The sequence below is a fragment of the Balaenoptera musculus genome, chromosome 3, assembly GCF_009873245.2.
Source record: "Balaenoptera musculus isolate JJ_BM4_2016_0621 chromosome 3, mBalMus1.pri.v3, whole genome shotgun sequence".
Lineage (NCBI taxonomy): Eukaryota > Metazoa > Chordata > Mammalia > Artiodactyla > Balaenopteridae > Balaenoptera > Balaenoptera musculus.
In genome coordinates, this window is record NC_045787.1 from 99898454 (window position 1) to 99924521 (window position 26068).

The window sequence follows — 26068 nt, forward strand, 5'->3', positions numbered from 1 at the left end:
ACTTATATGAACATGTAGATCACCAATATCTGTACTATGTAGAGGTGGCGGTTGAAACTGTGGGAGTCCGTAAGGTCACCTGTGAAGCATGGAATGTGGAAAGGGAAGAATGTTCCAGGGAAGGAACTGTGCAGATGTATGTCCTATGAGGTGGGAGGAAAAAGAGGCTTCTACAAAAGAGACTGGAAAGGAGTTTTCAAAGATACAGGAGGAAAACTAAGGGAGATTAAAAAGAGGGGGAGGGATGATTTAAAGAATTTAAAAAAGGAAGTGGTCCAGAGTGGGAGATAGGTCATTAGAAAGAGAAGGGTTTGAAAAGTGCCACTGGATTTTCCAGTTAAAACTCTTTGGTGGCCATAATAAGAGCAATGCCTGTGGGTGATAGCACAGATAGCGGGTCGTCGTGGCTGGAGGAGTGAATGCAGAGGTGAGGAAGTGGAGACAAGAAGCAAGGCAGTTCTTTCAAAACAGATGGCTGTGAACCCAAGAGCAGGAAACTCCACCCATGGCCAACTGAGGAGGCAGCGTGTCTTGAGGTGGCAGGGGTGCTTCTTTAATTTTATGGGATCAGAGGAGAGAGCTGCAGTTGAGAGAGTAGCTGAAGAGAAGAAGAGGGGACGATGGCAGAGCATGAGTCTGAGATGGGAGAGGAGATCTGAGGGCAAGCAGCGGGCTAGTGGGATGAAGGCTTGCACTGTGGGTACCACATCCTCAGAGAAGGGAAAAGAGCCTGATCTGTTAGGGAGGGCACGAAGTCAGGACACCCCTTCCTGAATTGGGAGGTCAGGCCACTGGAGAGGAGGTCACAATTTTAGGAAAACATTGTGCTTCTGAAAAACTCACCTCAGCTGCGTGTCTTTGCTTTCACTACCAGCTTTGCATGTACACATTTCTGTCATTTTATTGTGTGACGTGGAGAGGCCTGCTTGAATTTTGGAAAGCTACGTGAGAAACCATGAATTTTAGTGTAGTTGTTTGGTTGACTGGCCTAATTGTTTCTTTTGAAAACTTAATGCGACCTTAGTTGTTTAAAACTCAAGTCTCTAGCTTGAAAAGGTGTTGGGATTTTAGTTCTTTCATTTTCTGTGGCTCATGACCATTTGAGTAATGCCTGCTTGTTCACCCAACTGGCTGCACTTCTCAGGTGCAAGGGCCAAAGCTTTTCAGTCCCGAATAGTATGTAGGGTGGTCAGAGATCCCCAAAGCCCAATGTAGAAATCACAGTCTGTTATTATGAATCCCACGCATGTTCAAACTATTTTGCATGGCAGAGTGACAACATTGATGTAAGCTGGGACATGTAGGACTGTCTTACGTCATAGCAACTCTGTGTAGCTTGTGAAGCTAAGTTTCAATGTCTGTTCTTGGCCGTGGGTTCTCTTGGATGAGGAAAGACCAAAGAAGCCAAATAAGGTGCTGAGACAGGCTGGCTGTCCTTCCTTTTTTCCTTTCCAGTCCGAACCTGGCTCCCCTCTTCCTGCTTCATCAGTTCTCACATCTTGATATACTGAGCTGCAAATCATGAGAGGCACGAAGATGAGAAACACACATGAAAAATGAGTTAGAGAGAAGAGACCAGAACATTTAACATCGTTTTACAGCTTGCAAATTGACTTCACTTACATTATCTCTTATGATTATCTGTGTTTTCTAGATAAAGAAACTGAGCCCCAAAGATAGGAAATGATTTATTTGTCCAGAACTACAGAGTTAATAAATGTCAGAAGTAGGACTCGAATCCAGAGCTTCTGGCTCCAAATCCATTGTCTTTATACAAAAAGCTAAGGCATCAGCCAGCATTCATGCTGTTAATATATGAGAAGTGTTTATTCTTTTAAATATAGCGTGATTACATTGCTAGACTGGTAGTTATGGGATTTTCTAAGAAGATTAGTGCTTTATAAATATTAAGTACTACCATTATTAGTATTATTATTGCCACCCAAATCATGGGCTACATAGGAGAATTCATTTCATTCAGTTCAACAAGTACCTAGTTTCTTTGGTAACTAAAATATTGTCCACACCCTCAGGAAGCAGAGGAAGAAATTAGGTAAACATATAGATGAAATGTCACATGATGGATTCTTTAATGGACATATGCCCAAGATAAGGAAATAAAGAGCAGTGGTTCTTGAACTTCGTTATGCATCAGAATCACCTGAACGGTGTGTGAAAACACAGATTGCCGGGCCCTGCCCTTAAAGTTGCCCAAGAATGTGAATTCCTAACAAAGTTCTTAGATGGTGTTAATGCCACTGGTCTGGACACCATACTTTGGAAGCTGAGATAAGCTCCATCCGGGAGGCTCAGAGAAGATACAGTGGGGGAGCCACAAGAAATTTACTGTTACTAAAGCAGCCTGAGGATGGAAAAATGTCATGGAGAAGTAGAGAAGAGGAATTACAAGGAAGCACAAGGAAATTGTTGGAATTGATAGATAGGTTCATTATATTGATTGTGATAATTTTATAGGTGTATACATATGCTGACACATTAAACTGTACACTTTAAATATGTGAAGTTTCTTTAAAGTTTATCAATTATACTTGGATAAAGATGTTTAAATAGATGAAGAACAGCAGATTCCAAAAAAAAAAAAGGAGAAGAGGACCGTGGGGAGAGATGTCTGAGCTGGTGGAGGGCTGCATGTGCCATGCTAAGGCATGTGGCCTTTCTCCTATAGGCAGTGCAGAGCCACTGAAAGATCCGAAATAGAGAAGCACCCTAGTCAAATTTGCATTTTAGAAAGCTAATTAATTTTAGAGCAAGTATGGAAGCATGGAAGAAATTGCCACTTACGACCTAAATATGAAAGAACTCCTTTGACCGTCTATAATATTATGCCCAGGGATTAATCAAATGTGTGTACAGCTTAGTATTTCAGTCGAATAGTTAATAAGTCATTGTGTGCCATGCATATGTACAAGTCAAGGATATCATCCTTTCCCTTAGACACTTGTGGGAGCCAGCACAGCCCAAGGGAACAACAGCACAGCCCAAGGGAACAACACCTTGCCTTGTCTTTCACAAGGCAAGGTGCTTTTTTATCAAGGGCAGAAAAGAGTCTTTCTCTTTCTGACTTAACTTCACTTAGCATGATAATCTCTAGTTGCATCCATCTGAAATGTGACACAAATGAACCTATCTATGAAATAGAAACAGAATCATGGACCTAGGGAACAGACTGGTGGTTGCCAAGGGGATGGGGGGCGGGAGAGGGAGGGAGTGGGAGTTTGGGGTTAGCAGATGCAAACTGGTGTATAGAGAATGGATAAACAACAAGGTCCTACTGTACAGCACAGGGAACTGTATTCAATATCCTGTGATAAACCATAATGGAAAAGAATATGATAGCACAGGGAACTCTACTCAATGCTCTGTGGTGACCTAAATGGGAAGGAAATCCAAGGAAGAGGGGATATATGTATATGTGTGGCGATTCACTTTGCTGCACAGCAAAAACTAACACAACATCTTAAGCAACTATACTCCAATTAAAAAAAAAAAAAAGAGGAAATTTAGACACAGATACCCAGGGAGAATGCCATGTGATGACAGAGGCAGAGATTGGACTGGTGTGTCTACAAGTCAAGGAAAACCAAGGATTGCTGACAACCACCCAAAGCTAGAAGAGGCAAGGAAACCTTCTTCCCTAGTGCCCTCAGAGGGAGAATGGCCCTAAAGACACTTTGACTTTGGAGTTCTAGCCTCCAGAATTGTGAGGGAATAAATTTCTTTTCTCTAAAAAAAAAAAAAAAAAGGAATATGAAAAAGAATGTGTGTGTGTGTGTATAACTGAGTCACTTTGCTGTAAGCAGTAATTAACACAACATTGTAAATCAACTATACTTCAATTAAAAATTTGATTAATTAATTTAAAAAAAAAAAGAAGTCAGTAAGGGCTGAAGCAATCAGCCAGGGTTTCACAGAAAATGCAGAACTCAAGCTGGCCTTGCAGAGCAGTGGCATTTGCCTGGCCAGAGGAAGGCACTGCAGGCAAGGAGGCCCCCGGAGTAAAGGAACTGAAGGGGAACTGAACTTTGAATGCACAGGGACATTGAAGAAGCGGAGACAAATGTTCAACCTTTGGCAGGGGCTTTTCTTGAGGCATGATGGTGGAGTGGAAAAGAAGTTTGGATCAAAAAGGGTGTTTCCACTGAAAGATGTTTAGAAAAAAAATAAATTAGAGAGCAACATAGAGGTAGGAAATATAATACTTCTCAGCCATCTGCAAGCCCCTCTCCTCTCTTATCACCCAAGGATAATAGGAATCAAGGGAACAGAATATAAAGGCTCAAGAGACAGGGAAGGTACATGGGTCTTTGGTTCTGTTAGGGCCAAAATAACAGTAGTTGCTACCCTGGGAGCTGGCCATTGTCCTGAGAATGCGGTGGGCTGGAGACCTAACAGCTCCTTATCAAAGGCCATCTGTCCTGTGAACTGGAATGAAAGCCTGGGAAGTCTTCCCTTTCAGCTCCCAGATGGTATCACAATGCACTTGTGAAAGAGACTTCCTGGGTCATTTGCTTATTCCCAGATTTGCAGATATGAAAATTTTTTTGCGTGTTCGTTTTGTGAATTGTGTGTTTCCACTGTATCGCTTCATATCACAACTTAACCATCTATACAGCACTCTCTTAAGCTTTATCTTCTACGCAAAGAGCAGTGTACTTGCTGAAAGAAATCTACAAATTGATTTTTTTCCTTGTGTGTCCTTGTAAAGAATGGTAGATTTGTTCACAGTGTAGACTGGAGTCATTGCTGAATTTGACATTCCATATACCCTTGCAGTTATCCAAAACTTTGATTTTCTGGCCTACACATCATCTTTTTCTTAGATTATTATACTTTTTATTTCCCTGACCGGGAGCAGCACCTGACTTTTTCTTCAATGGCTTTATTCCCAAATTATTAACATGAATGCCCGCACAAAAGTGGCTTCCTGTGTGACCATGGATCAAGAGGCAGAGCTGCCAGGTGTGATGCAGGTTGAGGCAGTGGATGGGGCTCAGCCAGGCAAGTCTCTGCCTGGAGCTCAGTCCCTACACCAGCCAGGCAGCCTGGGTTGTTCAAATTTAAACCTCATCAAATTAAAAGTGATTGCATACTGTGGACCTTGGAGGTCACATTGGAGGAGCTGAAGGTGCAGCTAATAAATTGTAGATTGTGACATGTCTGACTTTGGGGTGGGAGGTGACAGGATACACGTGGCTGGAAATGCAGATAGCAGCATACCCGGTTTAGTCAAATACATATCATGAAGCCCGCTGAGCAACTTATTGAACTTATCATTAACTATATTTAAAAGCACAATCAATCTGAAATTTCCTCTTTCTAAAATTTTGCCTTGGAAGAAAAGGAAAAAACAAAAGGAACGAGGGTAAGACTTTGCCAAAGGGTGCTTTCATGGGGCACATGGCAACCAAAACAAAAGGCCCAATTTTAATTGAATTACAAACTGTGTAATTATTTAACCTGTACCAGCTGGTCTCAAGAAGCTACCAGATTTCCTTAGAGAGTTTGTACTTGGCCAGAAACATAAGGTAACTTATTAGGAACAAGAAAACTGCCTTCTATACCTATGTTACCAGCCCCCACTCCCAAAGAGCATAATATAAAAGGGGAATAAAATCCCTGGAGTTCATTTTTGGCTTAAGAGGCAGTCCTCCCGCCCTCGAGTATGTGAATGGGTTTGCTAAAGCACCTGTAGTCTCTGAGGAATGGCTGACATAAACAGGATGTTACTGCATCAGACAGGTAAGAGTAAATTCTCTAATTAGTCATCTGAGATTTCATTTGTGACTTGGAAGTACTGGAAATTTAATTTGTTTGTGACGTGCAATTGGCGAACTGACAGTAGCTCCCACTGCGCCTCCCTCTGTCTTGCTGTCCTGATGCTGGGTGGAAAGCACAGGGGTGGGGCGTGTGGGGCGGTCTCGATGTAGACACTTCGCTTCATCTCTCAACATCAAGCTAACTAAAGCACCTTCGTATTGATAAATGTGTCCTAATTACACATTCCTCACTTGTAATGCTAGAATAATCCTAATGAGTTTCCCATGATCATTTTTCTTTTAGATTAAATGTTTTTTCTCAATCCCCCTTCCAGTTTTGTAACAGTGAAGTCATTCAGAATCCATGCTCATTTACATAAGAGCATTGTTCCATAAAGGTACAGAGCAAACTATTTTTAGAAAGCTGTATTTTATGAATTAAAGTATGATTGAAGACAGGACCTGACTTGGCCTTTGATTAAAGACAGAGTTCATCCTATTTATTTTGTTTTAAAACACCCTTCTCCAAAGAAAGCTTGATTGGGATCAAACTTCGGCCCCATACATCATAGCTATTGATTTCACATTTGTTGTCGCTCTGCTGATTTTATGCCCCTTTGTGTCACAATTTGTTATCCTGATGGCCGGCCCCTGAGTTGGTGCTGGGACTGAGCCTGCAAGGTGGCTTCTTTCAGTTCAGACTAATCTATCCATGAAACAGATGAGCTTTCAAACACAGAACTATGCTCTTCTCACTTTTCATAGCATTATCCTGGTATTTCCCATGGAGATTACAGTAAAATTTGTGGCAAGTAGCAACATTAGGGACATTTCTGTAGTCCAGGAGATATAGCTCCTGGCTGCCCTGGGTGCTGCAGGAAGCTGTGTGCTCCTCCTCTTGGCTTTTTTTTTTTTTTTTTTTCCCACACATAGATTCACTCTTAGGATTCAGAATGCAAATATTATGGCCATCTTCTGGAAAATGTCAAGGACAGAAAATCCTTCCATCTTCTACAAGTAGCAGAAGGGATAGAATGTCTGCTGGATACACCCCACCTTATTTGTTAAAGGACTGTCCAGCCCTCTTTTTAATCTGCATCTACTTACATGCTTATAGGTAGAGTCTGGGATGCTGCCAGATCACCAGGCAGCCCATTTAGGGTAAAATTAGACAGACTTTCTAGAGATATATGTTGTACTCAAGTATCACTTCTTGTGTTTTGATTTTCTGGCCAACTGAGTGAATGTAATGCTCTTATTTTAAATTGCTACTTTACACTTTTTCCTCCTCTGGCTTCCCATTCAGTATTCAGTCACGTCACTCAAGACCATCCCGGAACTGTGCCGAAGATGTGATTCGCAAAACGAAGACAGATCAGGTAAGCTTTGCTCCCCACCTCTTCTCCTTATCCTGCCTTTTAGAGTGTGTGGGGGGGGACTCCTCCTGGCATCCCTTCCCCCTCACATTGGTTGCTGCTGCTTTCTGTTTTCTTTTTCATTTATGGCTTCTCCACTTACCCCCGACCCTCAACAAACAGATGTTAGGTCATCCTCCAAAGACTAACCGGACAGGGAGGCCCTAATGAGGACTCAGCTGTATACAAATAAATGTAGGCGATCATCGCGGCAGCTCCAAACCACAGTATATGCAGCAATTTACTGCAAACCCGAGAAACCATTGGTGACAAAACATAATGATGCAGGCGCCAATGAAAAAATGTTGGATGCATTTACTACCCATATGGCAAGGACCAGCTTGGGGGATGGTGCTTTGCCAAAGTCTGAAACCCTATCAGGGATGCGACATGATAGAATCTGCAGTAAGGCATACTGTAACAGTTAAGATTAAAGCAAAGCTTTGGAGTTTAATAGTGTAAACTAAACAGAGAATTATGGCATATAGATGAAAACCAGCTGGCTGACCTTTTCTCCCTGCACACCCCCGACCCTTGACAAAAAAAGTACATTCAGGGTTGTTTTTCCCTCTGTAAATCAAATTAAGCCTCTCTACTTTTCTCTCTGTGATGGGCAAAAATGAAAATAAAAAAGGATATTGATGGGAATGATACCATAGCATTAAACTGTGAAATGATGTTTATTATTTTTCCAAGTAATTACTTTAAGGCATCACCATTAACCTTGCCAAAGCTGGACCTCTGATAGTAACTAGAATCCTGAGAACCACGGATGATGGAAGACTTAAGATAACCCTAGAATTATGTGTATCGTGTTTGAAAATAAATAGATCGTCCTTACCTATGCAGCTGCTAGAACTCTAGGCCTTTTGAACTGAAAGGACTGTGCAAAGCTAATTTACTTTTCTCTTGGGCCATTTGTTTTCTTTCAACATTTTGTTTAGATGAGATGGGGAAAATAATTAGTCTATCTAGGTTTGTTTATCTTTGTTTTGTTTTTGTTTTTGTTTTTTTGTATGAGTGAAAGTAATGCTTCAATGTTTGGGTCAGAAACATCATAGAAGATAGTTTGAAGTTCAAATAAAAGTTTTCATTTACCTCCATTTAAAAAAAATTTTTCTTATTTCAAATGCACTCAAGTATCTATGGGGTTAACAGAGGCTTTGGCCATAAGGCTTATCAGGATGTGCCTCCTTAAAAGGCATCACCAGGTTCAAAGTTAAACCTCTGTGATCAGTGACAAGGGCAGCAGACGCAGTGGACGGGCCCTCGGCCTCAGAGTCCGAAGACCTCCGTCTGAGTCAACATTCAGACATCTATCAGTTATACGACCCTGAGCCTGTGACTCATTATCTATAAAATAAAAAAGAAACTTGTTCTGCCAATGTTGCCAGGCTACTGTTAGGATCAAAATTAGGTGATGTATCTGAATGTACTTTGTAGTTACAAGATTTTCTTTCTTCTTTTTTTTTTTTTTAATTGGAGATGGGGCAAGAGAGAAGACATAATAGCAAACACTTCAGTAGTGCTTAATGTGCTAGGTATTGCTGGAAGCCCTTTACTCGTATTAACTCAATTAATCCTAAAATCCTTGTGAGCTAAGTATATTGTACTATTAAGATGTTTATATTATATAGATGGGCAAACTGAGGCACAGAGCAGAGAAGTAAATTATCTCGCCCAGAGTCACACAGCAGTTGCGTTACAGAGCTGGGATCCAAACCCCAGGAAGTTTGCCTCTGGAGTCTGTTGTCTTATCCATTACATATACTGTCATATAGCTAGACTTAGGGATAGTAATTTAATTTTAAGATATTTTCCTTTTAAAACTTTAAAAGCTAGCATTTTCCCTCACTGATGAAGTGGAAAATTTCTTTTCTCTGTTAAATAGCTTCTCTTGCTTACCAAGTTAAGTGAATTAACCGAAGCTTTTAAAAAGAATTTTCCTGGGGCTGGTTTATTCCATTTTCTCCAGGTCTTGTGACTTGTAGTCACTTCCACAGTAGGTGATGTTAGACATTCCTTCTGTGGTTGAGAAGGAGGCCAATTTCAAGTTCAGAAACCTTTAAACTCACCCAGAGCAAATATCCAGTGTTCGAGGTAATCACCAATAATTAGACCTGACAGGAAATGGATATATGAGGGAAAGACTCAGGCCTCTTTAATGGAATCCCATGTACACCTCCAATTTGATGGACCATTTGGAGGCTGGTAAACCACTTTCTAATAGAGCAAGAGGGATCCTAGAAAAAGAAACACATGAAAAATCAATCTCTCCAAAGCACTGCTGTAGAATTATCTGTGAGCTGCTTCGAAAGAAATCTCAACATAGTAAAGTTTTCACCCTCCATTTCTGAAAGAACTGAGGCAATCTCAGTTAGTGTCATGGGCATGCAGATGTGGAAATAACCCTCCACCCCCAACACATCTCCTTAGTCTTTCCTGTTTCAACAACCTAGGAGGAGTTTGCTCCAGGAGCACTTGCACAATTTCCATCTTTATGGTAGTCTTTTCGAACAGATGGCGGCAGAAGACACATTGGCTTCTGAGAAGGGTCCACATCTTCTTCTGGATGGGACACCCTCTGGGGGAACTTTTCCCTAAACCTCCTGTGACTTAGAACATACTCTACCGGATAAAGATGTGTCTCTTTACCTTTCTAAAGTTTGTTAGGCACTTTCTGTTTTGTGTAGGTTGTCAAATGTCAACACCCATCCTGTACTAACAGGTCTTTGACTAGATAGATGTTCTTGGACCCAGTTGTTCTTTTATTTATTCATTCCTCAAATAACTTTTGTGTTTTCTGTCCTATGCACTGAAGACAGGGTAACAAGCAAGGGGTAGACAAGGCCCTGTTCTCACAGCACTTACATTCTGCGAGGTGACAGACAAAAGGCAGGCAAATGAAGACATAAACCAGATTTTTCCAGGTAGTGATAAGAGGTGACATGAGGCATGTGATAGAGTAACTTACAGTGGCTGGGGAGGGAGGGGGGTTTGGGGGATCAGGGAGCGTTCTTAGGGCCCAGCCATGGGAAAGCCAGTGAAGAACAGTGAAGGCAGAGGAACTAGCGAGCGCAGCGCCCCTGAGTCAGAAATGAGCTTAGCATGGATGAGGAAGAAAAGGAAAACCAATGTGGCTGCATGGGGCAATCAAAATGCGGATGAGACCAGGGAGCCGGTCAGGGTCAGACTCTACAGGGCCCTGAGGGTCATGGTACGCAGAGTTCAGATTTTACGCTAAGTTCTGTGAAGAGCGCTGACAGCAGGATCCCAATTTTTCTAAAATGCTATTTATTACCTGGAAAGAAGCCGAAAATCATAACTCTCAGTAGAAGAAGGGACCCTAAAAACTAAACTCTTCTCCAAACTAAAATTTCCCTCCACAGTTTCTCTCCCTCTAGTTTAAGAGGGAGAGAAAGTGAGAAAGTGCAAATAATAAAAGCAGAAGGGTACGGTGTTGACAGGGGATGGATGTGGGTAAAGGGTATACAGGTGTTCTTTGTACTGTTCTTATTCTTTCAACTATTCTATAAATTTAAATGAAAATGTTTTAATTATAAGTGAATTTTTAAAGGCCAATAATAATAACAATGTAGTCCAAAGTCCATCAGATCTTGGAGTGACTCTTATTATCCTGATGGGGTCATCAGCCTGTACTTCATCACGTGAGTGACAGGGAGCTCACAGTCTCACAAAGCTGCCTATTCATAAAGGTTAATTTTTGTTCAGCCAAAATCAGTGTCCCTCAGATGTCCATCCCTTACACCTGGCTTTTTCCTAGGGAACCTTAGAGAAGGAGAGTTCCTCCTGGGCAAGGGTGCCACTGAGTGTTTGGAGATGGCAGTCACCCTTGGTTTTGTCTTCTCCAAACTAAAATTCCCCTCCACAGTTTTGAGTGTATCCTGCTCATGCTTCTTGCTTTCTTGCGGCTGTTGCATTTACCAGCATCCCTCTTAAAAGTGGCGCACCCAGAACTCCACCCAAGGTTGCTCCCCGTATGGTCTGATCAGAACCTGTCAACCAACCACACAGATCAACCTCAGGACTTACCACACACCTTTCCTGCCTTCGCTCCTGGGCTACAAAGACAAGACTGGTGCCTCCCCTTCCTGCCTGTTATTTTTAAAGTGTTCTGAGAGGAACAGGAGTGCAAATGAGCCCAGTTGTTGGCCCTTGGGAGCCTCTCTATGAGACATAGAGCCCAGGGCTCACCCACTTCATCCCTGGTCCCTGGGTCAGCTCCACAGTGGGCTCTGAGATAGGCAGATGGCAGGGTGTTTTGTCACAGGCCTGGGGCAGCATTCCTGCACCTTCCACTCGCTCACCAACGCCCACAAGTCTGCCCTGGGAGTGCCCTTCCTTTAGCCGAAAGCACGGATTCCTGTTAAAATCTGTATTTCCCCTGACAAGGATAGTATTTTAAACTCTTTTCCATCAGTTACACTACACTATGCCTAAACTGAATTTTTGTGAGAAAAAGAAGTTTTGAAAAGAAGTGTGAAGGATTTGCAGATACCATAGGAAGGCAGGAGAGAGGGGAAGAACTAGGAATTAGAGGCTTGAGAACAAACTTTGCTGGTGCTTAGAGCTGCACAGGTGCTACTGAGATCTCCCAGTTATTTCTTAGGTGCTCAGCGTACCAGGCATTAGGCCAGGTCTTCTGTGCACAGCTTATTTGTCCTCAAAATAATTCTCTGAGGGAGGACCATTATTATACCCATTTTATGGATGAGGAAACTGAGGCCCACAGAAGGCAAATAATTTGTCCAGAGTTCTGCATTTGAAACCAGTTCTGCTGACCACAGAGTCCCTATGAAGTTGAGCAACTGAAGAGCAGTTGTAGTCTGAGGAACCACGCGCGGCTAGTGGAGTGGGGCAAGGATTAGCATTAGGGAAGTTACGGGTGAAAAACTTGCACCTCTAAAAGGGAGCTATTTATGAATTGTTGGCGTGTTTCCTCTGCTTAATCCCTGCTCCTCATGTAGGAAAGGAGGACAGCACGAGGCAGGGCGTGTTAACTCTGCTCTATATTTTCTCCGTATGAGGACTAAATACGTATGAGGACTAATACTAAATCGACATATGGTATTCAAATCAAACATATTCAATTTCATTGACTTCGAGCTTCTTTTAATTAATTGGACATTCAAATACACAGTTGTTTCAATTTATGGTGCTTTAAATGTCTTGTGATTCTTTCAAAATATGTATCTGCTCAGCTCATTGTATAATTTTCTTATGAAAGAAGGCATATAAATGTTAATGCAGCTTTGCATCTGAGAACTTAGATGTGTTGAGGTTGGGAAACTTGGTTATGTAACAGTAATAAATGGCCCTGGGGTGTGTTCGAGAAGAGATCCGGAAGGGTTTTCAATACCTAAATAGTAGAGAAGATCACTTGTCTGACAGTGAGTAAAGGAAAATCATACTTTTTAAACTCAGTATCTGGTAAAAGCTGTTTTGGATGTATATTTAGAAACATTGCAGATTTGCTATATTTTTAGCCCTGTGCCTGCAAATTTTGTGATAAACCCTGAAAATGTATGGTTTTCTAAGATTTTCAGGGATTTTGGCCAACACCGAAAATAATACATTGACATGAAATTTATCCTCTTGACGCTGCTGTGACATAGCTGATGATGTTAAATATACAAACCTCCTGCTTTCAATTTTATTAAGGTTTCATGCTAAAAGCATGAAAGTTGGTATAGCAGTTTAAATTGAAAAGCCTGCTGACTAATCCATTTCACATGATCTAATATAAAATGGACTTAAAGATTCGGGAAACACATTTGCTAAGATCTCAATCAAGAAAATGAACACTTCACCCTGATGCAGCAAAGAATCTAACATTTATGACAAAAATCTATTTAACTACAGTAAAAATTTACATACTGTAAAGCATGTAGATGAGAATGTTAGTCAAATAATTATTTTTGCTTTTTCTTTAACAAAATTATAATTATAAAGGTGACATAATTCATTTTTTTTAAATGGTAAGTAAAAACTACAATTAACCACGCTACCAAAACAAAATTGCTGTATTTCTTTCTAGTATTTTTTTCATGAGGCATATTTTTTGTATGGTTGTCATCATAACATAAGGGCAAATTTTTTTTAAACATCTTTATTGGAGTATAATTGCTTTACAATGGTGTGTTAGTTTCTGCTGTATAACAAAGTGAATCAGCTATACATATACATATATCCCTGTATCTCCTCCCTCTTGCGTCTCCCTCTCACCCACCCTATCCCACCCCTCTAGGTGGTCACAAAGCACTGAGCTGATCTCCCTGTGCTATGCGGCTGCTTCCCACTAGCTATCTATTTTACATTTGATAGTATATATAAGTCCATGCCACTATCTCACTTTGTCCCCACTTACCCTTCCCCCTCCCCATGTCCTCAAGTCCATTCTCTACATCTGCGTCTTTATTCCTATCCTGCCCATAGGTTCTTCATAACCATTTTTTTTTTTAGATTCCATATATATGTGTTAGCATATGATATTTGTTTTTCTCTTTCTGACTTACTTCACTCTGTATGACAGATTCTAGGTCCATCCGCCTCACTACAAATAACTCAATTTCGTTTCTTTTTATGGCTGAGTAATATTCCATTGTGTATATGTGCCACATCATCTTTATCCATTCGTCTGTCGATGGACACTTAGGTTGCTTCCATGTCCTGGCTATTGTAAATAGAGCTGCAATGAACATTGTGGTACATGACTCTTTTTGAATTATGGTTTTCTCAGGGTATATGCCCAGTAGTGGGATTGCTGGGTCGTAGGGTAGTTCTATTTTTCATTTTCATAAGGGCAATTTTATCCACTGCTTTTTTCTGCCGTTGCAGAATGTTTATGGCCAACACTTTGAATGAACGACAGAACTTAGGAAAGCAGAGCCGCCCCCTCTGTCTGCTTTTAATCCATTAACACTTTGCTAATGTCTCTGAAAGAAAGGATATGAAGTCAATGCGGGGAAAGATAGGAGCAGGGAGTGATAGAAAAATTAAAAATAAAACTCTAGTAGTGTCAAAAATAATGTAAAGGGCTGGCAGCGGCAGAGCTTAAATACAGTGCATCTTTGTCCCCTCTTCTCTCCTTGAGCATTTCTTCTCTTTGTTTAATCATAGATATAAGTCCCCTAGCTCCCTGACTTTCTGGAAGGTTGTGGAGTTAACAAAGTCAGGAACGAGGCAGTACTAGAGGGAGAGAAAACTCTGGGGAAGAGACCCAGTCTCCTTTCCCATGCTTTGGTTTTATTGGACTCTAAGAAGCATACCTCCCCCCCTCAAAACTGGTGGGGAAACCTCTTGGTAGAAATGAGTTCAAGGGAATCGGCAGTAAGGAAGGATGAGAACTCAGAAGTAGAGAGAAAAGCATCGTGGAGGCAGGAAGGGGAAGAAATGAAGCACAGGGACAAGGAAAAACCGGTACGGAAGCAAAGTGCCTTTCACCTTGTGTGGCCCTGCAGTGACTTCCTTCTCAGAAGTCAATCCTGTCGTTAGGGAGAAGCGGTTTTCCCTGCCCCATGTTCCCAATCAAGGCAACAGTAAGACCGGGGAGAGGGAGGGTTGTTACTAGTTTGGGATCTTCATAGAGTCTCTGAGAGCATCCCACTTCCTGCTGAAAGTGTATCCTTTTTCTTTTGTCTCCCAGTGGGCAATTTCTTCCCATTTAAAATGAGCGTGCTTTGTCCACATACCTTCTTTGCCCTGACTCTTCCCCTAAAAAAAAAAAATCACTAAAAAACTCAAGTAATAGAAACAGAATCCTAGAATCTCATAGTTGAAGGATCCTCGGAGAGAGTAAAGAATCATCTCCAAAAGTCCAGACCCTTCTGTGGCATCGATTGCTCGGGCCCTTGCATCTCACAAGTGCACTCCAAGACCGGAACCAGCGCCACCAGCATCACGGGGAAGCCTGTTAGAAATGCAGACCCCGAGGCCTTACTCCAGACTCCAGCATCAGAATCTGTATCTTGACAAGCTCTCCAGGTGACTCATTTGTGTATATTCGAGTTTGAGAAGCGCTGACTTAGGCCACCTTTGGTGCTAATCCATCGTCCCTGATGAGGTATCATGTCACTCTGTGCTCAGAATCAAGCAATAGTTCCCCAAGATGGTTCTCAGGATACACAGTGGGAAACTCTCTTAGTGGGAAACTCTTATGTGGTCTTCAAGCACTCTTCTCCTGGATCCGCAAGCTTCCTCGCATGCCGCTCTCCTCCTGCTTTCTGCCTGCCAGTCTCATCAAGGGACTTCCTTCGGTTCCTAAAATGTGCTGTGTTCTTTCACGTGACACGTCCTTCCTTCTCTCCTTTCGCCTCCAAGGTCACCTCCTCACAGCCCTTCACCCTACTCCCGCGACCACCGCTGTTCAGTAGAAATGTAGTGTAGGCCGTTTCCATAATTTAAACTTCTTCTAGTAGTTATATTAAAAAATATAAGTAGATGAGATTAATTTAATAATACCTTATATTTATCCCAATAAATCAAAGCTATTATCACTTTGATATGTACCACCAGCCACATTTTAAGTGCCTAATAGCCACAGGTGTCTAGTGGCTCCTATTTGGACAGTGCAAGCCTAGATTATATTAAAACCCCTCTCCCAACTTACTATATTATCTCCCAACTCCCTGTACTTTTCCACCTCTTTAAATATCTGTGTTTTAAAAATTATTGGTAATGTCGTTTAATATCAGTTTTCTCTAGTAGACTAAATAAAATCTCTTTTGGGTAATTTTGTTCATTATGGTATCTCCAGTGCCTACTGCTGGTGCTACATATACCTCTGAGGTAGGATGGATGATTGAATGTGTAAAGAGGTGAAAAGGAAGCCGACTTCTTTGGGTTTTGTATCATAATTGAGGTTTGGGACAGCTGCTTTGCTTCTCTTCATTTGGTTTGACACTTTGATATTCTTTGGATATTTGATTCCTCTTTTATCTGCACCATACAAGCACTCTCTAATTATTTCCTGTCTTAAAAAACGAGCAAACAGTACTGCTCTGGTGGCTCCACCCTAATTCTCTGCTCCTTTTTCTTCCCATCCCAGGCCCCACTTGTAGCCAACATGCTTTAAAGAGTTAACGGAACCTCGATCTCTAGTCCTCTACCTCCTGTTCACCTTAAATATCTCCAGTATGGCTTCCACCTCTTTTGGGAAGGTCACAACTTCCAGTTGGTCAAATCCGTTGGCACTGATGTTCTCATCTTGCTTGGCATTGCTGTGTTATTTGAGGCTACTGGCCGTGCCTTTCTGGAAACGTTCTCCTCCCATGGCTTTGTGATCCCGCCTCTCTCCTTGTTTTTCTTCTAACGCTCTGACATCTCCTTAGTCTCCTTTGCAACTCCTCTCCTTCCTCTACTTGACCTTTACATATCCAAGTGGTATGGAAGTATTCAGTAGGATCCTTTCTCCTCTCAATCTCTAAGTCTCTCTGGGTTGATAGCTCATTTGTTCTCATGGCTTCAGATGCCCCCTACTTGCTGCTGCTACTCACCTCATCACTCTAGCATCCTAATTCATGACCCACTCGATATCTCCATTGGATGCCTTGTGGAATTCTGAAGAGGAATTCTTGAATCCCCATCCCCAACCTGTTCCTCCTCAGACCCCCCTCAGCAATCAGCACTCAGTTTACTGAAACACCCACTCGGTGGCCGAAGCCAGGATTCTGCCTCTCCCTCGTCTCCACCTCCATCTATCAGCAGGTCCTGAGTCGTCTGTGCTCAAAGGCTATCCCCATCTGTCCACTTATCTCCATCTCAACAGCCCCCAGCCAGGCCGGGCCACCTCTATGTTTCATTGGGTTAACGACCATGAACTAATACTTTGACTTCTTTCTTCACCATCAATCCTTGCCACCCCATATTTCCCCCAGAGGAGGCACGAGGATATATTTTTAAATGTAAAGCAGACCATTTCATTCTCTGTGAAGCCCCTCTAAGAGTACCCCATTTCACTTAAAATATAACCCAAACTCCTTTTTGTGGTCAATAAAACCCTCAAATGAGTTGGCCCCTGACAACCTCCCCCAACTTCATCTTTGATCTCCTTCACCCTAGCTCACTCTGCTCTAGATAGAAGAACTATGGAAACTGCCAGATTCTCTCCTGCATTAGGCATTTGAGAATGGGCTTCCTTCTACCCAGATCTTCACAGAATCATCTTTTCTCTTGTATTTTCCCCCAGATCCTCACATAATTGTCTTCTTCTCATCCTCAGGTCTTGGCTTAAATGTCATCTCCATGATAAGGCTTCTCAGCTGTTCTCTATTCCAGGACCCTACTTGTTTCCATCAAAGCGCTCTGCATTTTGTAATTTCTCATTCATCTGTATACTTGCTTGACTGTCTGCTTGCCCCATAAGGACAGTGGTTATGTCTATTTCATTCCACGCTGTACCCCTACAGCCATGTGCACAGAGAACATTCAGCAGATGTTTGTGGAATGAGTGGACCCTGTAAGAGTCTTTTAGCATTCTGCCAATTACTTTAGCACTTCTGAACAAGCTCTATTATATTCCTATATCTCTTGCTTATATTGGAAAGAAATTGCCACCTTTAACCAGTTGAAAGAATTGGCAGCTGAAATCAGAACAAATTTTCAGTGATAAGATGGCTCTAAATTTAGGCTGATGCCACTAAAGATAAACAAAGTAGGGAAATTCTTCCACTCAACTGTTTCTAAGAAAAGTTGTTATTAAAAACCATTTTCCTAATGTTACTTCATAGTCAGTGGTTACCAAAATCTAGGCAGAGGGTACAGTTTGGGATTTAGCTTAAAATGAATCTGAAATGAGTACAACCAGGTTTTACTACTGGTTTCTGGAATTCCATTGCCTTCATGTGACCCAAATAGAGAAAATGTGAATTGCATGGTTAGGGAATAATTTTAATTCTGATAAGGCAGTTCTGCGGTGTTATGGAGAGAAAGTTGGAGTCAGGGAACCTCAGTCCTGGTTGAGCAGTCAGCATAGTATGTAATTTTCCACATAACACTTGAAACTCCCTCAGTTCACATTTATTTTCAAGTGAGAATACGGAAGCACTGCTCACCGATCCTCCGGAGTTGTTGTAAAAACGTCTAGTGACATCATACACTTGACTTGTGGTCAGAAACATAGGAAGTTTTACACAAATATATTGTATTTGTAATTTTAACGATAGAGGACATTTTAGGAAAATTCTAATTAAGAAATAGCATTTGGAGGAAGTTTTAAAACACACGTAAGTGTTTTGGTTTTCTTCATTGTTTGTAACAGTGCCTGAGAAGTGTGTACCGAAAGGCAGTAGGAAAGGAGGCAGTGTGGTTCTGCCAGGCTCTGTCCTGCAGGGGCCTCTATCTGCACTTTGCTGCGTCCCTGCACCTGCCCTGTCCTCTCTGCAGCCTGTAACGGAGAACTCCACCCGGCCACCAGCTTGCTTGGGCGGACCCCACGGGGCTGCCCAGAGGAAGAGGAGGCTGCAGGCTGGTCTAGTTCTTCCTCCCATTTCTCCTCCCCTCCAGTCCTTGAGGCGCGTCCCTCTCAAAGTGGGACTAGGTTTCATACACTTACCACTTTGTTTCTGGAAAATAGAATTTATTTAATGTTTTGTAAAACAAAAAACAAACAAAAAAAAACACTCATGCACCCTAAAGATATATACCCCCTTTTCCCTTCTTGTTTCTAAAGTTGTATTCCTAATGTGGATACATGACTTCACATCAAGAAGGAAAATAAACATTTTACTGACGGCATTCTGGGGGCCATCTGTTGGAGTTGGCTAGTAGAGGGTAGAGGATAGGGATTTTTCAAACCTCCCCCATCTGCCTCTTGTTCCCTTAGCAAGGAGCAGTATCTTGGTGTTTCCTGCCCTTGACAGATCAGCACTGTAGAACATTGCCACCTTCAGTTAAAACTGGTAAGCGTGGTTCTGCACTTTCCAGAAACTACACTGAGTTTGCTAACACTTTCCAGAAACCACACTGAGCAAGTTCTCCCCTGTTTCCACGCTTCTCTGCTTGATGAGCCTCTGCACCATCCTTGGATGTGTATCTCTCTCTATAATTCAGCACTGAGAGAGGAAAAAACAGAAAGGAAATCTGGTAATGGGCCTGGAGTGGATGTAAGACTTAATCCACTCAGGAGGTTTTGCTGATGTCAGAGTGAAGGTCAGCCATGCTTTTCAGGCAACAGAATAACTCTGAAACCATGTGCTTTCTTCAGAATCACTCATTTGTCTTCTGTGGGAACCATACTTTCAAGGCCCAAAGGTTTAAAGTTGTCAAAATATTGAGTCTGATTTCATGATAGAACATGCGTCTTTGGTGAAGAAGTATCTTTTCTACCCAAGGTAGTAAGGGCTTTTGAGTATTTCTGTGAGTTTTTACACAATAAAGAAATGGGTGCACATGGGGTACAAAGTGACATGAGCAGGTCTTGACAGTTCTGGGCTGGGCTGGGAATCAGGAAACGGGAAATTATGAAATTGGGAAACTGGGAAACCTGACTTTCTACAGCTGCTTTATATCAGTAGCCACTTAGGAAGTTTAGAACCAAATCAATGAATCTTTTCCAATAATATTTTAACATCTCAATGTGAATAAATCATTGGTTGATATTTTTATAAGAAAGTCCTCTGTACTTGCCCTTCAGCCTCACAACACCATCAATAAAGGTTCTGTGACACCAATGAAAGGGATGAGTGAACAACTCCATGGGAACATTTCTCACACCCACTCGCTCTTCCCAACATCATGGCCTGACACAGTACTGCAAATTCAGAGTTAACCCAGCCCTTTCTTGGATCAGGTTCCAATCTAGTCTCCAAGGGTGGTACAGAAGAGCACCGAGCAAGTAGCCTTCACTCAGGCTCCATACCCTTCTTCTTGTTGTCATGAGATATGTATACCTGTCACCACGCCTCAGAACCTGGAGTGTTTGTGATGAGTAAGCCCACGATGGATTTCATTTACATCGGATTAAGGAAACTCTTGACTCTAGCATTGACCCTCCTAATCTTTCACAACGTCCCTCTCTTAGGTATAAAAATGGAAGGAAATGGAACCTTGGAGAACTTAGAAGTCATGTCCTTGAAGGTGCCTAGGTTTCCAGTAGCTGTAGATGGGAAGTTCATTGTTGTGTACATTTTAAGGCAATTACAGCTAAAGCTGACCATTTTGTTTCTCAAGGAAAATAGTATTCCTTTCACTTCTAACAATAAATAGTAGGAAAAGAGTATTTTTATCCTAAAGACACATCCTTTTCTTTCTCTTCTTGATGTCTAAAGCTAATTTTCTAATATGGACACAAAACTCCATATTTAGAAGTAAAATAGGCATTTTGGGAGCCAGCACTGACGTTCAGTCTTGAAAATTGGATCCACCGTTGCAATAGCAAACTGTACATTATCTTCCTAAGAAAATACTAATTTATCAGTCCCAAGAGCCAAAGAGTTGTTCTGTGTCAGCAATCAGCTTAGCCTCATAATTATAAATTTGTGAGGATCTGTTGAAATACATGGATCCAGAAGAATTATAGTGTTTCATAGTGAGTCATTCAGAATAAAGAGCCCTGTTATTTGTAGACATTCCATACAGTCATAGAAATTTAGAGGTGGGTCAGGTCTTAGCAATCATGTGTCTAACCCCTTTATTTTACAGATGAAGAAGTTTTGGCTTAGAACTTAGGAAATATATGAAAATACTTTAATATGCAGCACATCTTCAATAGCTTTACCAAGACTGTCTTTGAAATATTCAGCACACTCAGTGTGTCCAAAATGTGGCGAGAGTGACTCATTGTGACAAGACTCATATGTATTTAGTATACTTTGCATCTTTGGTCTAGCATATTCCTTTGTTCCTTCTTCCCCCCTCCTGCTCCCTCCCTCCCCCTTCATTCATTTATTCTTTAAAAGGTTTAGCCCTTGAGCCCCAATATCTGTGAGATGCTGTGCTAGACAGAGGGCTGGTTATAAACACAAGGAGGTTCACGAGCAGTCTTTGCCCTTGAGGGGCTCTCAAGAGAGAAGGTGAGACAGATGCATGAGTGAATTGTTGAAACAGAGCTTTATAAATGCGTGACTCTAGGTATGGGCAGATGTATCTCAGGACACTGAGAAGCAAAGGACAACGATTCCCTGGGAAAGTCAGAGGAAATGCACCAAGGAGGTAACACCTGAGGGGAACCCTGGCAGATGAGCTTCCATCTCAGGCAGAGAAGGCAGGAAAGGCGTCATAGGAGAGGGCGAACTTGCCCAAAGGCAGGAGAAGAGAAGGAAAGACCTGGGGTATCCAGAAGGGGGTGAGTTTAGCAATGGAAATGCAGAGAAAAATTAGTGACATGGGAATGGTGGCGCTGAGATGGGCAGATAAATTAGAAAATAAATAAAAGAGCTGATACCTACCATGATAAAGAATTTAGCTACTATCCTGAAAGTCAGGGTTTCCCAAAGCTTAGTTGTTTAAGTATTATTTCCACAACCTCTCTTATTTTTGTTTGACCTGTAAACCACTTGTACTATTATTTTTAACTTATTTTTCTAAAACCATTTACTTTTAAGCATATTTGTTTTTGGAAGAAACTTTATGTCAGTGTTGTAAGTAAAAAATCAATGTCACTTGCAGTAACTTCAAGGACATCATTAAAATGAATGTGATGAAAATAAAGCATTTCTGCTAACTCTTTGCTTATGAAAGTCTCTGAGCTAAAGGCCCACAGTTTCATTATTCTGAAGGGAGTTTGTAAGTTTTGGAGAGGAGTTAAAGTTACTGTAGCTCCAAACTGAGAGTCCTTTAATTAAGAGGAAGAAAGAATTGAAAGGTATATAGCTTGCTTACTCTCCAAGTCAGGGGGATTTATGGTTCTTGTGCACCATCTTAGATACTGCAGGGGTATGTGTCCCACATAGGGGAAAATACTGTTTTAGGCAGTACAAGGCCTCTTCAAGGTTTTTGAGCTAAGAAATTACAAAATCAGACTTATCTAAAGAGGGGATTAATCAGGATCAAAAGGGAAACCAAAGAAGAAAAGAAACCCTGCAGGGGCTGTGGAAGGGTCTAGTCAGTATAATAAGATGAATAGAGGGACCAGATTAAAGAAGGATTTAGGATCAGGCTACATAGGACTTGGTGCCTAAAGGATGAGGGGCAGGGATGCCTTGGAGATGTATTGCTTGGGAGGCTGCATACATGGTCATGTGATTCAGGCCAGGTATATGAGGAATACGTTTAAGGAAGACAGAGTAGAGTGTGTGTGCGCATATGCGTGTGTGTGTGTGTGTGCACATATGCGTGTGTGTGTGTTTTGGATGAGGAGGGGGAAGGCAAGAAGCAGGTGAGGGTAGGGGTGATAAGACCCCTGGATCAGAACATGCTACCTGTTACACATAACGTGCACATCCCAGGCTCACATTAAATGCTTGTTGAATAAATGATGACCTGTGGATGGTCAGCAGGCAACTGGAAATACCCTACTGGAGATCAGAGACATTCCAAATGCCAGTTAGATTGGAAGAGGGAACTGTGGTCTACAAATCAACCTCAAATGCATTTCCATTTACCTACTGACCATTTTAGAAACTTTGTGCCGTAATCAGGTAGACAGGTTTAAGGTATATTGGGCATGTTTATGTTCATAAGATGTTAAAAATGAATCCACTCACCCAAAAAAGTCACTGAGAACCTACACATGTAAAGCAATTTGCTGGGTGCTTTGAGGGATAGAGAGGTAAATTAGACACAGACTGTTCTCACAGAGTTTGTAAAGATCTCATAAAATAATCGATAAAATTTTCAGCGATCTAAAGTTTAACATGTGAAGTATTTATTCATGATTTCCGGGAAACAAATTTAGCCTCAAAATCTGCCTATAAGCCCTAGTTAGTCTGATCTTTGTTTCCATGCATTATAAGAAGTGTATCATGGGGTCGGGGTAGAACAACAGTATAAGTGGAATTTTTGGTAGACTTACAGAATCGGAAGTGAAAATCTTGCCTGCCATTAAGGGCCCTTTTACTCGTGTTGTGCTTAAAATACCCATTTTCCCAGCTTAGGAGAAATAAACTAATTGCATTTTATCTTTTATATATATATATATAAAATTGTCCTTCTCCTCAGACAGGTATATGATATAGTAAAAAATTAGAGCATTCTCACAAAAACCTGTTATCTAATCCACTTTTCATAACTGGGATTTTTTCCAGGGAGTCAAGACACAGACTGGAAAACACAGATTTCCCTCTCAGCCTAAAAAAGAGTCATAGGTTTGAATAAGGAGGACAACGAGCCTAATGTTGATGCCCCTTCTTCAGTTTCTAGGCTCTTCTGTGGAAAGAAGTGTTTTCATAAGACTCAGACAGAATTCATTTCCATAGAGCATTCTTAATGGCTCCTGTCAGAACAAAACAGCTGGGAAACATATGGTATCCATTTCCCTGTATCACTTGGAAAAAATTTCACATGTAAATAAAGCCAACATAAAAGAGTAGCCCTTTGAACCCACGACCTTATATGATACATAAATATATTGGTACAATGCTCTCGTTGTATTGGCCCACTAAGTTATGTGGCTTTAAAAATGTTTTATTGCATTCTGAGATGCACATTATCAAGAAGTTTCCAAAAAATGAAGGTAATTGGAAAATACCAGCAAATACTATCCCTAATAATAAGTATGTATCTCAGAAATGTTAAGAAATATATATATTTTTTTCCTACTATATTTTAAGGTTTTCAGAAAATTGATGGATAAAATTTAAGGCATATTTACATTTAAAAACTCTGTGTCCACTATTTTTCTGTTGGTTTAAATAAGTAAGTAACCATATATTCTTGAAAGGAAGAGAGAAAGGCTTGGCAAAAATTTCTGGCAGGCCTTAATTTTTTTTAGCTTTACATTTTGAGGGAGAAAAGGACATATAAAGGATAGAAAGACTGTTAAATTTATAATGGACCCACAGGAATTAGTCTTTGCCTTTGCCTATTTACATTTCATAAATAACTAGAAAATCTCGTTCTCATTGGTGATTACCACTCCTCTGAGTTTATTAACAGGACTTTTGTCCCCTGTGAAATTAAGCTATAAATCCCTGAGAAGGATGCTCTTTGGGCATTTAAAAAGAAATTTAATGCATTGGACAAAGTGAGATTCAAATTCAAATATAGCACTTGTTAATTGTCTGCTCTGTGCCAAGTACTGTATACAACTGAGAACCAGAGCCAGCAGAAGGCAAGAGAAGCAGCAGCTTAAGAGCATCTAGACACCTTCCTTCCCTTCTGGAACATTCTCTGTTAATACCTGTTTCTTACTGGACAGAATCCAGGCCTCCCTCCGCAGCTCACAGTATTTTCTTAGATTCCCAAAAGTCCTCAGAGAAGGACCGCTTCGTGCAGACCCTCTGAAACCACAAGCAAAATTGTGGTCCATTTGGGGGAAAGAACTCACCCACCAATAAATAGGTACATAGCATTTAGGCTTAGAACACTCACTCTCACCTCCTTATTTTGGTTCCAGAACTTATCTGAATCATTTTAGAACACATAGCAGTAGGACGAAGAATGACCAAGGGTCTAAATTTGGGGAACGTTTCATAATTTATATGCTACTTTCACCCCAAGAATCAATGGTAGCCAGGGACTGTTGCAGAAGTTACAGACCTGAGTATACCCTCGTCTTAGCTCCTTTACTTCCTGGTTGTACTCCATAGCAAAGAACAGACACATACACATGCTTTAGGGTTAAATACTTCCCACCTGCTGTTGTTCCAGAAGAGGAGAGAGCGATGGGAGATGCCTAGTTAGAGGGCATGTCCTGAAACCTCACCCCTTTGATGGGGGATGGTGTAACCTCAGTGGGAAGGGAGTAGGAATCCTTAAACTGGTGGGCTGCAAGCTACCAAGAGTGCGGGGTCATCTTCGTAGTCAAGGGAGTGTCCCAGAGAGGAGGCGGTGTCATCGAGGCTGAGGGAGGAACGGGCAGCCGGTCACACGAGGCCGCTGCACTGCGGGAGGAGGTGGTGCTTATCTTTCACCTCCCGTTACGCTCCGTCTCAGCCAGGCACTCGGACGCAGACTATACAGTCTTCATCTAAACTTTGCAAGAAATGAGAAGAAAAACAAATAGTCTGCCTACTTCACCCTCCCTTTGCACCTTCCTTCTCCTCTTGTTCATTTCCTGCTTTCCAAATGACCGAGGGCAGCAGTGACTCTTAAAGAGCACATTCCCGTGTGAAGCTAGTGCATTATGTTGATGTGTCATATGCCAGAAATTACTCTCGAATGCCTGTGAGCGATGGTTGACTGGAATACTCAGTCTGCGGTGGGATGAACTCAACCATGGCTTATCTCCCATGGTCCAGTCAGTCCTGACCAATTCATTCCTTCCTGTTCTTTCCCTAATCCACCTAACAAATCACCTAGGGAATCACGCAGTAGGTATCAGTTTAAGTTTGCCCAATATTAAACCATTTATCCCTTCTTTCTCTGAGACGTCGTCGTAAGCTTTCAGAGTATACCCGTGCGTGTGTGCACATATGCACATACATCCCTTCTCTCCCTGGATTAGTTTGGAAGTTCGTTTAACACAAAGGATCCTATCCTCCAGTTCTCTTTTTCAGGGTGATGGCAAGTATCAAAATACTATCAGGGAGGTGTCACCACCCAGGGAATAAACCTGAGTATCTGTCTGGGTTTGTTTTCTTTAGCTGTCTGCCTTCACTATTATTACTACTTGAATTAATTTTGAGCCAATATGTCATAACTTTCTTTTATCATTGACTGTTTTTCAATGGTAAGTATGAACCGTTTGTTTTATGGTATACGTTCTCTCTTAATTCGTCCCCTTTGAGCTTCGTCCTTAATTCGTCCCCGGGCTTCCTT

The 26068-nt window shown here is 41.5% G+C and overlaps 1 protein-coding gene across 5 annotated transcripts in view; it reads left to right on the plus strand.

Annotated features, from left to right (window-relative positions):
- The window catches only part of LOC118893416 (synuclein alpha interacting protein), a 149394-nt gene that overhangs the window by 81336 nt on the left and 41990 nt on the right, over nucleotides 1-26068 (plus strand). For all 5 annotated transcript variants that reach the window (XM_036848947.1, XM_036848948.1, XM_036848946.1 and 2 more), the window contains exon 3: nucleotides 7084-7156. In XM_036848947.1, coding sequence (XP_036704842.1) covers nucleotides 7084-7156 — 73 coding nt within the window. The remainder of the gene's footprint in view (nucleotides 1-7083; nucleotides 7157-26068) is intronic.